Below are 17,392 nucleotides of genomic sequence, written 5' to 3' on the forward strand. Positions count from 1 at the left end.
TCTCTCTCTCTCTCTCTCTCTCTCTCTCTCTCTCTCTCTCTCTTTCATATTCCATGCTCTCTGCTGGTTTTCTCTGTTGTATATGTACATGTGTCCGGTGCTTGTGGTTGTGGGTTGATGTTTGGACTGGTTCTGTCTGGGCCGTTGTTGTTCTCTGTCCCCTCTTTGACCCCCTGCACTAATTCTGGCTTCTGTGTCCAGTATTTGGGCTAAATTCTCTAATGGAGATTGTAACAGAGATCGGCCCGGGGAGCGGAGAAGGTGGGTTCTGCCCTTTGCTGCGTGAGCTGCATGCTTCTCCAAAGCCAGTCAGCTACATCTCCCAGCATCCTGTTCCACTGTTGCTTCCTCATTCCTCACATCCGACGGTCACCTAATGTCAGATGTCAGTCACTGTGATTGTAACCATTTGACTCTTTTGTTCACGTCATGTCTTCTGTTGATGGACTGGGCCTGTAATGTTGTAGAAAGAATAGGACTTGTGCTATAGCATATAGAAATTTTGGGAAAAGTGCAGGTTAGAGAGATTGAAGATCTCAGTGAGGCTTGTCTAATAAGCTCTTGGCCGCATTTGGATTTTGGATTATCCTAAAACTGAGAAGAAGTTGTTTGAGAGATTGTCCAGAATGTGCAGATCTAGGTAGAAAGTGGCTACTTTGACTGTATTTTATTTATTTGTAAATGAATGCTGGTTTTTGTGGGAAAAAAGGGTCAATTATTCAGTTGTTAGTGCAGAATAAACTGACTCATGGTTATTGAAGATTGTTCTGCGCCACACTGGGGTCCTGATCATCCTTTCTGTGTTCATCCAATAATGACCTACTGACTACATTATATTTTAAGGTTGGTAAGATTTCTTTATTGATCACCAAGGCTGCATTTATTTGATCAAAAGTGCAGTACATAATCTATATTCAAATATAGTAAATACAGTAATATTGTGAAATAATGTTCAAATTTAAATTAAATAATGTTTAATATATTTTAAAATGTTGTTTATTATCAATTCTCAGAAGCCATTACTTCAGTCTCCAGTGTGACATGATTCTTCAAAAATTATTCTAATATGCTGAGTTGCTAATATTTCTTATTATTATCACTGTTGAAAACTGATTCAAAATACCTCTTTATGACATATAGTTATTCAGACTTCATTGTGAGGCATGTAAGTCTTGTCTGAAAATATTCCCTGGCCCAATCGAACGTGTAATCTAACCACACAGTGTGAAATGTGTGTGAAGATGTCCATCTGTTAATGCCCTTGTATGCAGCACAAACCATCCATGCACCGGTTGTGCTTTACGCATGTAAATGTTCAGATGAATGTACAGAGGCTGGATAGACACACACACTGAATTGCTTTGTGTGTGTTGGTGTATGTACTGTTGCCATACACTCACAGCTAAGTGTGTGTAGTATGATCATCTGAACTGAGAGGGCTTTTTTCGTTCTTTTTTGTGTTGTATCTTGTTGCCATGCAGTCTGTTTCTCACTCATCCATTCTTCCACTTATCTTTCTCACTGTGTTCTTTGCCTGTGTGTGTGTGTTTCCTCCAACAAGCGTCATTGTGCCTGTAGCTCTCCTTACTGCTTCAGTCCTCTAACTGTCAACGTTAGCATCATTAGTCATGTAATACCCCCTTACTGCAATGTCCAAAATACTGAGGTGCAAAGGAAAATTTGCAAGTTGGTTGAGTGTGTGAATCTGTTAAAAGCTGTATGTGTGTTGCTCTTTATTTCTATTGATTCTATACTATTACCAGATGCAGGGTTAAAACATCTGTGTAGAGGCCATAGACTGCACTGTGTTTTAATGCTGTAGTCATTGTGTTTCAGCTGTGGTGTTTATTAGATGTGTGTTTTCAAGTGAATTTTTTACTAAAGAATTTAAATGAATTCACACTTTATTTGTGTGTGTGTGTGTGTGTGTGTAGAGGTGAGTAGTTTGGTGGATGGGTGGGTGTTGACACATGGAAGCAGGTTTCGTGTGACACACATACGTTCATATAAGGTCTATATCCAGTCTGACAAAGTGAATGGTCTGTTGTAGGTGCTCGAGCTCCCAGAGCGCTGGTAGATCAGAAATCCTCTGTTATTAAGCACAGCCCCACCGTCAAGAGAGAGTCTCCATCTCCTCAGGGCAGAGCCAACAACACCAGGTACTGCAGTGACGCTCATATTAATTCATTTAGGCACTTTTATCTGAAGGATATTGCGAATTAGAAAAATGCAAGCAGATGTGATTACTCCAAGTAAGAAAACACTACAAGTAGTGCTATCATGCATATACAGTGGTGTGAAAAAGTGTTGGCCCCCTTCCTGATTTCTTATTTTTTTGCATGTTTGTCACACTTTAATGTTTCAGATCATCAAACAAATTTAAATATTAGTCAAAGATAACACAAGTAAACACAACATGCAGTTTTTAAATGAAGGTTTTTATTATTAAGGGAAAACAAAATCCAAAACTACATGGCCCTGTGTGAAGAAGTGTTTGCCCCCCTGTGCAGGAACCAGACGAGTCCTCTGCACAATGTGACATTGCTGCAGCCTGGAATTGAACTGCTGGTTTCGTCTGGTCAGAGGAGAACTGGCCCCCCGACTGAGCCTGGTTTCTCTCAAGGTTTTTTCTCCATTCTGTCACCGATGGAGTTTTGGTTCCTTGCTGCTGTCGCCTCTGGCTTGCTTAGTTGGGGACACTTCATTTCCAGCGATATCGTTGACTTGATTGCAAATGATTGCAAAGATACTATTTAAACGGAACTGAGCTGGATGATGACATCACTGAATTCAATGATGAACTGTCTTTAACTGAAAAATTAGTGTTTACTATTGTCATTTTGCATTATTGACACACTATTTTCCTAATTAATGCAGTACAGTTGCTTTGACACAATCTGTATTGTTAAAAGCGCTATATAAATAAAGGTGACTTGACTTGACTTGACAAATGTTGATTTAAAAAAAAAAATCTTAAACCTCTATATTTGAGGTCAATCTACTGTGTTAAGAAGGCAAACTGAAACTGGTTTTAGCTTCTTCACAGTTTGTTGGTCCAGTAATGCACCTTTAAGATTTTTTAGACTGTTTTTGCAACTGTTATAGAAAATGTAATCTTCCCTGTCCGATGTTGGAATGACATTCAGCTGTTTTCACAATGTTTATGATTTAGAATGGATGTAAATCTGCTCTTGAGGTTTATCAGATGTTTTTACCCAGATATTAAACAAATCATTCCTGGATGTGTTCTAGCTGTGCATGATATAGTAACAGTAACAATAATAGTAATAAAATAATACATCTTTTTTATATTAGTATTATATTAATATTTTTATTGTCTAGTAACCATTTGGCGGGGGAAACTGTAAGGTACTCGAGCCAGTGCTATATTTTGAATATAGTCATGGCTGAAGGGAATGTAGACACTACCAACTATTTCTAGCCCTCTTAAAACCCTTTTAATACACTACCATTCAAAAAAAAAATTGTATAAATTAATATTGTTATAAGGCAAGGTTGCTTAAAATTGATCAAAGGTGACAGCAGAGATATTTATAAAAGATTTCAAAAGGATTACAACAACAAAAAAAACGTTAAAAAATCTTAAATGAAAAAAAAGGGCTGTTATTGTCAAATTTCCACTCATCAAAGAATCCTAAATGCCTAGAAGTGGAAAAAAAAAAGCTGGCCCTCTGGTGGAGCACAGCCTTGTTCAATGGTCACCCAGCATTCCATGCCTGGGCAGACACTGAAAAGGTACCTGATGACCTGCCTGGATCTGCCTGGTGCTCGGAGCAGTTCACCTGTCTCTTAAAGGGGGCATAACACACACAGTTTCACCCAATCTCATGTTAATCTTGAGTACCTATAGAGTAGTACTGCATCCTTCATATCTCCAAAAAGTCTTTAGTTTTATCATATTTATAAAAGAAAGATACAGATTTACGATTCTCTCCGGAAAAAGAAAGAAATCAGGAAGGGGCCAACACTTTTTCACACCACTGTATAACAAGAGTACAATGGTGACCACCCACTAGTACTTTTAATTTAAATACAAATAATATAATAATATAAAATATTTTTTTATATAAATAATATTTAGAAATACATTGTACATACATTATCAATTTATACATGCATGGTTCTTTTCTGTTTGAAGTTATATTTTAAAATGTAATTTATTCTTGTGATGGCAAAGCTGTCATGTTAGAATGATCCTTCAGAAATCATTCTAATTTGCTGAATTTATGCTCTAGAAACATTTCTCATTATTAATGTTTAAAGGACACTGATGAATAGAAAGTTCAAAAGAACAGCATTTATTTGAAATGGAATTCTTTAGTAATATAATGCATCTTTGCTAAATAAAAAGAATACTTTTTTTTTTTAATCATTCTGTCATGATACCCTAAATGATATTGTTAAAAATATAGGTATTGTTAAAAATATACCATTAATTTATAACCTCAGAACAACAAAATTGTTACAAAAAATAAATACTTTTATGGCAAAAAATTAATGGGATTTGTACTTTTTTTATCCCTTCTGTTGTGCTCTGTTGAGTGCCTGTGAAGTGAATATGTGGCTCTTCCTCTTTTTGCTGTGCAGTGAGAACCAGCAGTTTCTTAAGGAGGTGGTCCAGAGCGTGCTCGATGGGCAGGGTGTGGGTTGGCTCAACATGAAGAAGGTACGCCGCCTGCTAGAGAATGAACAGCTGCGAGTCTTTGTGCTCAGCAAACTCAACCGTGTGGTCCAATCAGAGGAGGACGCTCAGCAGGAAGTTATAAGAGATGTGGTAAGTTGGAGTGACGAATAAAACAACAGTTGATGCTTAACTGAAGCAAAACTCTACTTTGACTTATGTTTTATTTATTATATGGTTTTGTGTGCCTGTTTATATAGGAGATAAACAGGAAGGTATACAAAGGCATGTTGGACCTATTGAAGTGCACAGTGTCCAGTTTGGAGCACTCATACACTAATGCTGGCCTGGGAGGCATGGCCAGTGTCTTCAGTCTGCTAGAGATAGCACGCACCCACTACCAAACCAAAGGTAACTTTCATTCGAATGTCCAAATGAAATTTTTTGTTAATGTTTAGCATCAAACATGGTTTCTGCCTGCGTTCAGAGCAATAGATATATACCAACACAAAGAGTTTCTGCTTTCTAGAAGGTTCTTGTTCCTCTTCACAGCCGTGTGAATCTTGGTGTCAGACACTTTTACATATCCTTGGGTTTCAGCATTTTTTTCCTACCTGTTTGGAGAAATCACCTGTAACCTACCTTCAAATTTAACTTCTATCCTTTTTGTCTCCATGTGTCTTTGCTGTTTCCTCTTCTTCCTTTTTCCCGTGCTCCATTTCCTCGGGGCCCACTTGTGGCTCGCAGACCCAGAGAAGCGGAAACGGAGCTCCATGGAGGGTGTTAGCAGCCCAGGCAGTAAGGAGAGCCCATCGGGCCGAATGGAGAGCGCCAGGGCGGCAGGTGTGCTCCTGGTACCCCGTATCCAATTGCCACCACCCTCCACTGAGAAATCGTCACGGCAGTTTGATACCCGGAGTCTGAACGAGGAGAATTTTATTGCCTCCATTGGTGTGTAAACCGCAGTCCCCATTGCATGGCCCCCTTCTCGCTGCTTGTTACGTTCCCTGAGCTCTCTGGGAGCCACCTGTCCCTTAGGGCCGCATCCTCTATTTCATTAACTGTCTACACCGACTTTGTGTCAGAAGTTAAGACCTAAGTTGGCTCAAGAGTTCTTTTACCAGAAAATGAAAATTCTGCCATAATTTACTCATCCTCATGCTGTTTCAAACCTGTATGACTTTCTATCTTCTGTGGAATACAAAAAAAGATGTTTTGAAAGTCATTGGGGTCTAAAACATTGCACTGGACCCTTCATTGATGGACAGAAAACAAATTTAATATCTACTTCTACTTTTACTACTTCTGCTTCTACTTTCGTGTTCCATACAGGTTTGGAATGACATAAGGCTCAGATAATGACCGAATTTTTTTTTTTTTGGTTTAAATATTCCTTTAAACATTGTAGTATGAGTGATCCTTCCAAAAACAGTTGTCAAATTCTCCAGTTCCGTAGCTTTTGAAGCCAACAAATATTTTAAGGTGGCATTGGTTGGTGTAGACACATTAGTGGAATATTGTGATTGGTATGAACCCAGTTTATGTAGACTTCTTCTGGAATGTTCAACGTGTGTTTTTTTCAAATCCTGTATGCCAGTCCTGACTTCCCTTAAATCCATTGGATGCATGTTAGTGAAAGACCTGCAGCTAAGCTAAGAGTGAAATAGTGGGACGGTGAAGGTCTTGGACTGTACCACTACTCTCTTTAAAAGGGACCTGAGCTGTTGCCTCCCCTGTTAACAGTCCTATAATGACCACAGACGTCTGCTTACATTAAAAATGTCTGAAATGGCTTGTGGATTTTTAGGCCCAGGTCTCTGATTGGCAGTCATATCTGGGTCTGTGTACAGGGGACCGTTCACCCTCTCCAATGCCCAACCCTCATAACCTTGCCTTGTCTGTCCTTTGGTAATAATGCACCTGCAATTCTACGGAATGTCTTTGAGACTGCACCCCCTGCTTTTGCAACACCTCATTTCACCCACCAGCTGTGAGGCTGATTTGTCGTCCTCATCTCACACCTTTTGCATCTCCCAGGCCATCCACCCTCGCCTTGGAGAGCCATTTCCCATTATGGATGACAAGAATGGGGAAAGAAAACCGAGTCATGAGGCTGATTTTGTGAAATCCATCATTTTGGCTCTTCAGGAACAGGGCTAAGCAGAGCTTAGGATGTTTTGTAATGGGACTCCATTAGCTTTAAATGATTGGATGGTTTTACATGACATCAGATCCTTCATTTAGCTTGCATATGGCTGTGTGATCATTGCAAAACATCCTTGTTTTGAAAAATTAGATTTTGCACTTGTTCAGTTCTATTTGTTTTTTTATTATTTTTCTCTTAAAAAAAAAAAAAAAAAAAAAAAAAAAGTTTTTAGACTTTCCTTTGCAGAACTGCAAAACAGGGACTCTGTCCTTCTACCTGCACCAGTCCTCTTCCCTTAAACCACTTTCTATTGTGGGGAGAAACAGAATCTGCCCCCAGATATTCAACTACTTTTCAAAAAGTCCATTTAGACATGTGGCCCAAACATTGTCAACAAATAAATTGCATTTATTTAAAAGGAGCGAGGTATAAAGTTGCAAAGTTAAAATTTGCAATCCATTCAGTCAATTTTGAGGTTTAAAAATAAGTCCTGTACACATAAAGATTTAGCTTATATTGAAATTAAATCAGTATTTGGGCCAGTATTTCTAAGTGTGCAAATCCAGCTCTTGACTAGGGATGTGCATTTTGGTCATTTTGACAGCTTGAGTACTTCGCACATATCAGCTTGGGCTACTTCAGAACTCTGGGTGGGAACTGAGCACTTTTTTATATCACATCTTTCTGTTTTTTTTTAAGCATCTCATGCCATGAGCCGAGTGTTTTTTAAGATTTGCTGTACAATTTTTTTTGTCTAGTATAGTTCTTTTAAAAATGCAATGCAAGATCCCTGTGCTAGAATGTGTCCCTGTGTATACACTCAGTGTGATGAGTGTCGTTTCTGATGCGGACTGAAAGTCAGTCTCTGTGTGTAGGTGGCGTCCAATCAGAGCAATCAGACTACAAGATACCATCCCGATATACTGTTGTAACCAATCACAAAACGATCAATTAATTAATCAATGCTTTCACTTCATAGTACTCATGCTCATCCCTATTCTTGACTGGTTTGCTTTGTTTTTACCTTGGCGACTTTTCTTGAAAGCATTCACATTTTTTCAACCGTGATGGAATAGATTTATCCCACACGCACCTAGATTTTTTAAATTTTTTTGAGTTCCTACATTTATTTATTTTTTCATTGCTGTCAGGTGGTGTAAATAAATGAAAATCTGATGATTTTTGAAGCGCAGTTCGTCTTACAGTTACTTCTCGATGACTGAACACGGTGTTGTCTTTGGTTTTCCACCTAATTTCTTAATGATCTTACTATATTTTGATGCAAGTATGAGATGTGAGATAAACTACATTATGGCACATTTCAGTTACTTATTTCAGTCGAGTATTGAATTAATTTCAAAGAATCTTGTTAGAGTTTCAAAGACCACATGCATCTGTGAAGAAAATGCTGAAAAAGCCACTAATTTCGCTTTGATTTCACTGTGGAAGATTTAGAATACAGCTTTAGTATTATTATATTTCTTTTGTTCCTGATGCCTCATACGGTACAGCGTAATTTAACCAAGTTGGGGTTTGCAATCGCAATATTGGTTTCTTCATTTAAGAAGCAGTGAGTACGCTAGTTGTAGCTGAAGCTTCCTCCTGTCCGATGGATTGACTGTGTTTGCCTGCATGTGTGACTGCTTCTGTCTGTGTGTCTGTGATACCTAGCGCTACTGTGAACTGATCTGGCCCACTGTCAGCTGATCTGCTTCTGTGAGTTTCCCCAATATGACCGCAAGCATTATTTGTTTTTCTCTGCCTTACCTGCGTAGTCTAATGAGTGGCAGCCGGCTGAATGGCATTATTCCCCTCTGTGAAATCGATAACGGTTATGTCACTCTCCAGAACAGAGATGGCTTCAGCTCGCTGTTAGTCATGTGACGTCCCAAAATGCAGCGCAGAGAGTTAATGGATGGAAGAGCTGATTATGTGCTTTCTACAGGGGCTGATGGAGGAAAACAGCGTCTGGAAGGTGGAGACACTGAGGAAAAGAAATCACAGATCAGTGCTGACAGCGGCCTCAGTGTGACGTCTGGCTCACAGGTGGGTTTTAACCTTATATCACAATATAAATCTTACAACTTTGACTATTTTATTTTGAAATTTAATGCATCTAAATATACCTGTACATACTATTGTTCATATTGTTCATAATTTCCTTTTTTCATCTCTTTTTCTTGCTCGTCTCCTCTGCAGAAGAGTGATACGGAGTCCCTGGCGAGCTCCGAGCCTCCTGCTCTGACGCGAAGCACCAGCCAGGACTCAGAGGCTAGCACAGTGGTAGGGCACGGCCATTACAGAGACACTGCAATCCTTTCCTTAAAATACACTCCTGTTGATCCAGATCATATGTAGTTCCCACAGACAGTTTTGTTTCACAGTTTTTTACAGACTTATTGTTGTGGCCATACCAAAAATCTATTTATTTCTATCTTGCATTATAGACAAGTTTGTTACTTTCTGTTTGTGTTTGTGTAGTGTAGTGTAGTGTTTGTGTTTATAGATAGTTCACTTAAAAATGAAAATTCTTTCATAATTTACTTTTATCCCCTGTTCAATCCAAACTTGATATTTTCTTTCTTCTATAGACCACAAAATTAGACTTTAAGCAGAATGAGCATAACAGTAGTCCATACAACGCAGATGCTATCTTTCAGGTGTTCTGAATCTGATATTTGAATATTTTCTCTGAATAAATTATTTAGGATCCAGTCTCTCCTCAAAAGACTTGGAATACAGCTCAAGCTTGAAGCTTTCAGTCAATTGAGTCACTTTTGATTTATATACTACCTTTCAAAAGTTTGGGGTCAATAGTTTTTTTTTTTTAATAAATTAAAACTTAAGTGAAGTGACGTGTGGCCAAGTATGGTGACCCATACTTGGAATTAGTGCTCTGCATTTATCCCATCCAAAGTGCACACACAGCAGTGAACACACACACCGTGAACACACACCCGGAGCAGTGGGCAGCCATTTTTTGCTGCGGCACCCGGGGAGCAGTTGGGGGTTCGGTGCCTTGCTCAAGGGCACCTCAGTCATGGTATTGAAGGTGGGAGAGAGCGCTGTACATTCACTCCCCCCACCTACAATCCCTGCCGGTACGAGACTCGAACCCGCAACCTTTGGGTTACGAATCCGTCTCTCTAACCATTAGGCCACGACTTTTTATTCAGAAAGGATGCATTTAATTGATCAAAAGTGAAAATAAAGACATGCTTAAGTTTCTTAAGTTACTTATTTATGTTTCAAATGAATGCTGTTCCTTTGAACTTTATTTTAATCAAAGAATAACAATAACAAATGTGTAATGAGCACCAAATCAGCATATTAGAATGATTTCTGAAGGATCAGGTGAAACTGAAGACTGGTGTAATAGCTGCAGAAAATTCAGCTTTCCCCTCACAGGGATAAATTATGTTTTAAAATGTATTAAATTAGAAATCTGTTATTTTAAATTGTAATAACATTTCACAATATTGCTGTTAATATTATATTTTATATAATATAATTGCAGCCTTGGGTAGCAGACTTTTCTCAAAAACATTAAAAATATCTTAACAACTCCAAACTTTTAAACATTAGTGTAAACAATCAGCTTAATTTCGTCTCCCAGAAAAATCATGCTGATTTTAAACAACATTTCGATTTTTCATTTTACAATGAACGAACCCATTGAGAAGCCGCATAATCCCTCTTGATTGTTGTGCTATTGCTGATGTCTGACCTTGGATCTGCAGGTGAGTAACAGCTCAGGTGAGACGCTGGGTGCAGACAGCGACCTGAGCAGCACTGCTGGAGACGGCCTGACAGGAAGACATGCTCAACATCTCAACCTGTCCCGTGGCACACTGTCTGACAGCGAGATTGAGACCAACCCTGCGACCAGCTCTGTGTTTGTGAGTAGTTCTCTCTGTTTTAGTCATTCTCTTCACTGCATCTGATCAAATGAAAGATAATGAAAGATAATAAAATAATGAATATGAACATGGTGGTCAATGTCACACATATAGGGCAAGACTCATAAGCTGAAGCCAGGAGTGAAGGAACCTGTTGGTGTTAATAAGGGAACACCAGCTCCGCCCCTCGAGGATGTTAGCATGAGGATCTATCTGTGTGAGGGGCTGCTGGGTAAGAGTTATTCCTCTTTTTTTAATCCATTCAACATTCCTTTCATTCATTTTGTTTCCTTTCTTCTTTCATGTCCGTTCTCACTGCTTTAGTAATAAACTCTGGCATATTTTTTTAATGTCTGTGTTCATTAAAATGATGCGGTATTTCCAAAAGTTGTCTCTGTTGGTTTTCCATAACCTCAACATTTTAAAATTGTAATAACATATCTGCTGCACAATACAATTCTTTATTACTGACTTTATCCTAATGATTGCAACAGTTTATTCTGTAAATCCTGCTTATGTTCTGACCACTAGAGCTTTGTAAAGTGTTCTGTTAATTTGCTGTTTGCTCTTGAGCTCCAAATATGTCCTCATATTAACCATCGTGTGATGAATTATTGGTTTGCCTATCTCTGACAGCACACAGCTTCGCTTCTAACACTTTCTTTGCCTTGTGCTCTGCCGCCTTTTCCCTCTTCCTCTTTTTTCTTTTTCTCCTTTCGTTTAATGCCACAAAGGGCGAGATAAAAGCTCAGTTTGGGACCAACTGGAGGATGCTGCCATGGAAACCTTTTCTCTGAGTATGGCTGAATTCTGCCTTTGACCTTTGGGATGTGTGTATTTTGGGATTGTGAAGTTGTAGTATTAGACACTACATGCCTTCCCTTACATCCATACTGTGACTGTGTTTAAGTCTTGTAAAGGAGCATGTAGGGTGTTTTTTATTTTTTCCATGAAATTAAATATATTTGAATTTATTGGTGTGTGCATGGTACTGTTTGCATGAAGAAAGAATTAAAATACACAAGCCAGACGGAGCAGATACGCCAACTTTATTTTGTAATTTAATGTGTTTGTGTGAAATTGAGGGGTGATAAAAGCTGCTTGAGAGAATGTGAATGCTAAAACAATAAGCAGATGTATGGAGGCGTGTGTTATCTCCGTGTTAAAATTAATTTCATAAGGTTTGATAGCAAGCTCTATCTATTACAGCATGCAGTTGCTTTGGGTGCTTGAGGTCTCTTTCTGTTTGTTAATTTATGGAGGGTGTTTTATTTTAATACTCATTTATTCTAGTTTTTATGGCTATGTCTTGAACATCTGGCATTTACAATAAGAAGTGTTTTATGCTGGCATGTTGAATTGAAATACTGTTTTACTCAAGTTAAGAGTGAAAATATGTGTGTATGGGTAGGTAAGGAGCGCTCTACTCTGTGGGATCAGATGCAGTTCTGGGAGGATGCCTACCTGGATGCCGTTATGTTGGAAAGGGAAGGAATGGGGATGGATCAGGGACCTCAAGAAATGATTGACAGGTTGGTATATTCTTTAAATGCCTACCTAAGTGTTCACACTGAATCGAAAGCAACACAAAATGAAATTGAAAAACATCTGCATAACTAGTTCAGAATGAATTTCTTTCATTCATAATCCTCTGATCTCAGAAGTTTACATACCTTACTGATAGAATGCAGAATGCATACTGGTTGTTCACATGCTTTTATACAAATTTCACCCATCTGACAGTGCAGAAATGCCTTTCACATTTTCCGCTCCGGGAGAATGAACAACACATTGGAATGCTTTTAAGCTATAAGCTATTTAGTCATGCTAGGAATCAGATGTTATCTGTGCTGTTGTGTTTTGTTTATGTTGTCTAAATGTGACTGTGCTGTGGTCTCTCAGGTATCTGTCTCTTGGAGAGCATGACCGCAAGAGACTGGAGGACGATGAGGATAGACTACTGGCCACTCTTCTGCATAACATGATCGCCTACATGCTTATGTTGAAGGTATATACAAACACTCACTCATTATTTCACGTATATTTAAGCGAATATGGATATTTTTAAAGTGAACAGTTCAGTTGTGACATATATTCAGCCATTTGGTGTTTCCAAATTATTACGTTTATACACTGATGTTCAAAAGTTTGGGATCAGTAAGATTTGTCTCTTCTGTTAATCATGGCTGCATTTTTGACCATAAATACAGAAAAAACAGTAATATTGTCAAATATTATTGCCATTTAAAATAATGTCTTTCTATTTTAATATACTTTAAAATATAATTTATTTCTGTGATGCAAAGCTGAATTTTCATCAGCCATTACTCCAGTCTTCAGTGTCACATGATCCTTCAGAAATCATTCTAATATGCTGATTTATTATCAATGTTGGAAACAGTTTTGCTCCAATTTTTTTTTGGAACCTGTGATACTTTTTTCAGGATTATTTGATGAATAAAGTTAAATATTTTCTAACAATATAAGTCTTTATTATCACTTTTGAATCAATTTAACACATCCTGAATAAAAGCATAAATTTCTTTCAAAGAAAAAGGAAAAGAAAAAAAATGACTGACCCCAAACTTTTGAACTGTAGTGTATATTGTTACAAAAGATTTCTATTTTGAATAAATGCTGTTCTTTTTAACTTTTTATTCATCAGAGAATCCTGAAAGAAGTATCACAGGTTCCAAAAAAAAATATTAAGCAGCACAACTGTTTCCAATATTGATATTAAATCAGCGTATTAGAATGATTTCTGAAGGATCATGTGACACTGAAGACTGGAGTAATGATGATGAAAATTCAGATTTGCATTACAGGAATACATAATATTTTAAAGCATATTAAAATAAAAAACTATTTTAAATTGCAATAATATTTCACAATGATACTATTTTTTCTGTATTTCTGATCAAATAAATGCAGCCTTGATGAGCAGAAGAGACTTCTTATGAAAAACATTACAAATCTTACTGATCCCAGACTTTTGAACAGCAGTGTATGTATACATACACTAGCATTGAACAGTTTGGGGTCAGTTATATTTTTTTATAAGAAATCAATTGTTGTATTTGGCAAGGATGCATTAACTTGATCAAAAGTGACAGTAAAGACATTTATAATGTCAAAAAAGATTTATGTTTCAAATAAATTATGTTCTTTTGAACTTTGTTCATCAAAGTCTTCTGGAAAAAAATGCACTACGGCTTCCACAGAAATATTGATTAACATTAATGTTAACTCTTACTGTTACATTTATCTAGGTCGATAAAAATGACATCAGGAAGAAGGTACGGCGTCTTATGGGGAAATCTCACATTGGCCTCTCACACAGTCAGGAGATCAATGAGGTCCTGGACCGCCTTGCACATTTGGTAAGAGCCAGTTAGATGAAGAGTTACAGCTATTGCATGTAAACCAGTAGCCAAACATATCAGAATTAGGTGATGAGTGGTTGACAGATTGTGTGTTTTGTTGCAGAGTGGTCGGGAGCTTCTCATCAGGCCAAGTGGCAGCCGGCATATTAAGAAGCAGACATTTGTTGTGCATGCGGGGACTGATACAACTGGTGATATATTTTTCATGGAGGTATGAGCCCGTGTCCCTCATTTTTTATTTCATTTAGCCAGTCTTCATGAAAACATATTGTAAATGAACATTCGGTCCTCCTTTCCTCATCCTTGTGTTTGCTTAGGTGTGTGATGACTGCATCGTCTTGCGCAGTAACATCGGCACAGTCTATGAGCGCTGGTGGTATGAGAAGCTCATAAATATGACCTACTGCCCCAAGACCAAAGTGTTGTGTCTGTGGAGGAGGAACGGTCAAGAGACACAGCTTAACAAGTTCTACACCAAGAAGGTAAGACACACATCAAAGTAAAGGCATACTGTAGTACACACACACACCACATACTTCAAAATGTGACAGTCTCGTTCTCAATTCAGAAAGTTTGTATTGTTTCAGTATAGTCAGTGTAAATTGGAATCAATGACTACTTCTCTTTCTCCGTTCCTGTGTGTTAAGTGTCGAGAACTGTACTACTGTGTTAAAGACAGCATGGAGCGTGCTGCCGCACGACAACAAAGCATTAAACCAGGTACATTGTGCATCTTTGTACACAACCATTCAAAAGTTTTGGGTCTATAAGGTTTTTTTATTTAATTTATTTTTTTATAATAATTTTGGAAAAAAGCTCACTAAGGCTGCATTTATTTAATCCAAAATACAGTAAACTAAAGTAACTGTTTTTTTTATTTTTTTATCCATTTTAAAATGTAATGTATTCCTGTGATGTAAAGCTGAATTTTCTGCAGCCATTACTCCAGTATTCAGTGTCATGTGGTCCTTTAGAAATCATTATAATATGCTGATTTGGTGCTCAAGAAATATTTCTTATTTTTTTTTATTTATTTATTTTTTTTAGAGTTGAAAATAGTTGTGCTGCTTAATATTTTTGTGGAATATTTTTTGATACTTTTTTAAGGATTTTTCAAGGTGCTGTTCAAAATAGAAATCTTTTGTAACATTTTTACAGTCACTTTTAAACCATTTACTGTGTCCTTGCTGAATAAAAAGTATTATAATAATTATTATATTACAATTATAATATATTATAATTCTATTATAATTTCTTTAAAAAATCTTACTGACCCTGAACTGTAAATAAATTGGGGCACTTTCATTGAGATGACTGCCAAAAAAGTGGCCCATTTTAACTGAAATTTGGATGTATAATCTTCTGCTTCTTGTTGTTGGAATAAACAAAGTATTTTTTATCCCTCACTGCCATGTGCGTTTTTCCATGTGTGTAGGTCCAGAGCTGGGAGGCGAGTTTCCAGTACAGGACATGAAGACAGGGGAGGGTGGTCTCCTTCAGGTCACGCTGGAAGGCATCAATCTCAAATTTATGCATAGCCAGGTAGGAGGTGTTGCCTTTATCATAACCATGACAAAGTGCTTGCCAGATTCAACACCGCCATTCCTCTCATTCTCATTCCATCCAATTCCGTTTCTCTTTTCTGCCACTTCTCGTCTGTATTCATCTCATTATCCCTCCATGTCTCTTTTCCTTCCTCTCTATCTTTCTTTATATTCGTGCCTTTCTTCCTTTGAGAATTTTTTTGGAGCAACTGATAAAGTAATAAGAGCATGCACTAAAAAATTAAGAGTGAAACATTTATTTTGATATTAGACTCTAAAAAAAATTAAAAGCTGGAAGTGTTGTTCCTGAAGAATCTCTAAGAGGAATTGCTGTTTTCTTTTCTTTTTTCGTTGTTGTCATTGTTTGGCTTTATTTGCTAGATGTTTGTTTTTGGGTTGCATAATCACAAGCAGAGATTTACTTTTTCAAATGTCAGAACATTCCACCCGCTGTGTGTGTTAGTATGATGTGTTAATGGTCGCGGCGCCCAGCTCTGGTTCTTACGGTTTGTGAGTGTTGGTGTGATGTCGGTTTGTTGTGGTGTGCCAGAGGTAAGACGTAGAACCTTGTGCAAAACATATTCAAAGCGGTAATGTACAAAATACATTGTTGGGGAGCAGGGCCAGCCCAAGCCTTTATGGGGCCCTAAGCAGAATTATATTTGGGGGCCTCTCGGTGCTGCCAATACGACTGATTATTGTCAATGCTCGATTATTCACACACTATAAATCTAACACACCCATTAACAATTTTATTTGTTGTATCTGTGTTGCTTACATCATACCAGTGTCTGCCTGTTATGCTTTTACCCTTCTACGATTTTTAATTGTAACAGTAGCAAACTCACATGCGTGGCCAGGTGTTAATTTGCACTTTAACATTCAAAGTCTTACAGTACTAAGTGGCATACTTAATGTGGTGTACTGAAAAGTAGCTAAATAAACCAGCAGACAGTGCATTTACAGAACAGGGCTGCGTTTCCTAAAAGCATCGTAAACCTAAGTTGATCGTAACTGCATTGGTGACAATGGTTCTATGATCAACTTAGGCTTTCGATGCTTTTGGGAAACGCAGCCCAGAATGTTATTTTAACAACATCAATTATTAAACACAGCAGCAAGCCATCTGTAAATCAAAAACAACAACTCTTAATCTATTGCTAGCTAATTGAGGCATAATGTTGTTGGAATATAATTTCAAAGACCCCAAAGATGGGCTGATTTAAATAATGTTAAGCTGTTATCAGTACCAAGTCTATGAAACAGAAGCTTATTTTTATTGCAAAATTATATACCCAGGAAATTTATTTTTGCACAGTTATTTTTATTTTTACAAGACAAAAACTTTCATCTAAAACTAGCTAAGTAAAAGGTTATATTATAATATATTAAGATCATAATAGATAAGAATAAAAGATAATAATAATAAGAACATCTAGGTTCAATTTGTCGCCCCTCCACCCCCGAAATGCGATTGATTTTAACCCTTTGACGCGCCGCGCTTAGGCTGATGCTGAGCCAGAGAAAGATGTGCTCAGTGCTTTTCATATATCACAACTGTTCAGTGTTTTCAACCACATAAATTTTATTTTAGGTTTCAGACATTTCAATTAAGTACTTCAATTAGACATTTCAGTTAAATACTAGCAAAAAAAAAAAAGAAGACATTTATAGTTTGTTAAATACACACTGATTTCTATGGAAAACAGCAATAATAATGCTTTCAATTAAAATTTGACGATGTGTTTTATTCTTGTCAAATACACATTGTGTAGGGA

The 17,392-nt window shown here is 37.5% G+C and overlaps 1 protein-coding gene across 1 annotated transcript in view; it reads left to right on the plus strand.

Annotated features, from left to right (window-relative positions):
- The window catches only part of LOC107664372 (MAP kinase-activating death domain protein-like), a 65,813-nt gene that overhangs the window by 41,044 nt on the left and 7,377 nt on the right, over positions 1–17,392 (plus strand). Inside the window, exons 22-38 of the mRNA XM_016454919.1 lie at positions 202–261; positions 2,051–2,159; positions 4,609–4,795; positions 4,903–5,053; positions 5,390–5,593; positions 8,734–8,834; positions 8,988–9,071; positions 10,529–10,687; positions 10,802–10,919; positions 11,422–11,484; positions 12,099–12,219; positions 12,590–12,695; positions 13,957–14,067; positions 14,174–14,281; positions 14,388–14,552; positions 14,718–14,790; positions 15,506–15,612. Coding sequence (XP_016310405.1) covers positions 202–261; positions 2,051–2,159; positions 4,609–4,795; positions 4,903–5,053; positions 5,390–5,593; positions 8,734–8,834; positions 8,988–9,071; positions 10,529–10,687; positions 10,802–10,919; positions 11,422–11,484; positions 12,099–12,219; positions 12,590–12,695; positions 13,957–14,067; positions 14,174–14,281; positions 14,388–14,552; positions 14,718–14,790; positions 15,506–15,612 — 2,027 coding nt within the window. The remainder of the gene's footprint in view (positions 1–201; positions 262–2,050; positions 2,160–4,608; positions 4,796–4,902; positions 5,054–5,389; positions 5,594–8,733; positions 8,835–8,987; positions 9,072–10,528; positions 10,688–10,801; positions 10,920–11,421; positions 11,485–12,098; positions 12,220–12,589; positions 12,696–13,956; positions 14,068–14,173; positions 14,282–14,387; positions 14,553–14,717; positions 14,791–15,505; positions 15,613–17,392) is intronic.

This window comes from Sinocyclocheilus anshuiensis, unplaced genomic scaffold (assembly GCF_001515605.1).
Source record: "Sinocyclocheilus anshuiensis isolate Anshui unplaced genomic scaffold, SAMN03320099.WGS_v1.1 scaffold307, whole genome shotgun sequence".
NCBI lineage: Eukaryota > Metazoa > Chordata > Actinopteri > Cypriniformes > Cyprinidae > Sinocyclocheilus > Sinocyclocheilus anshuiensis.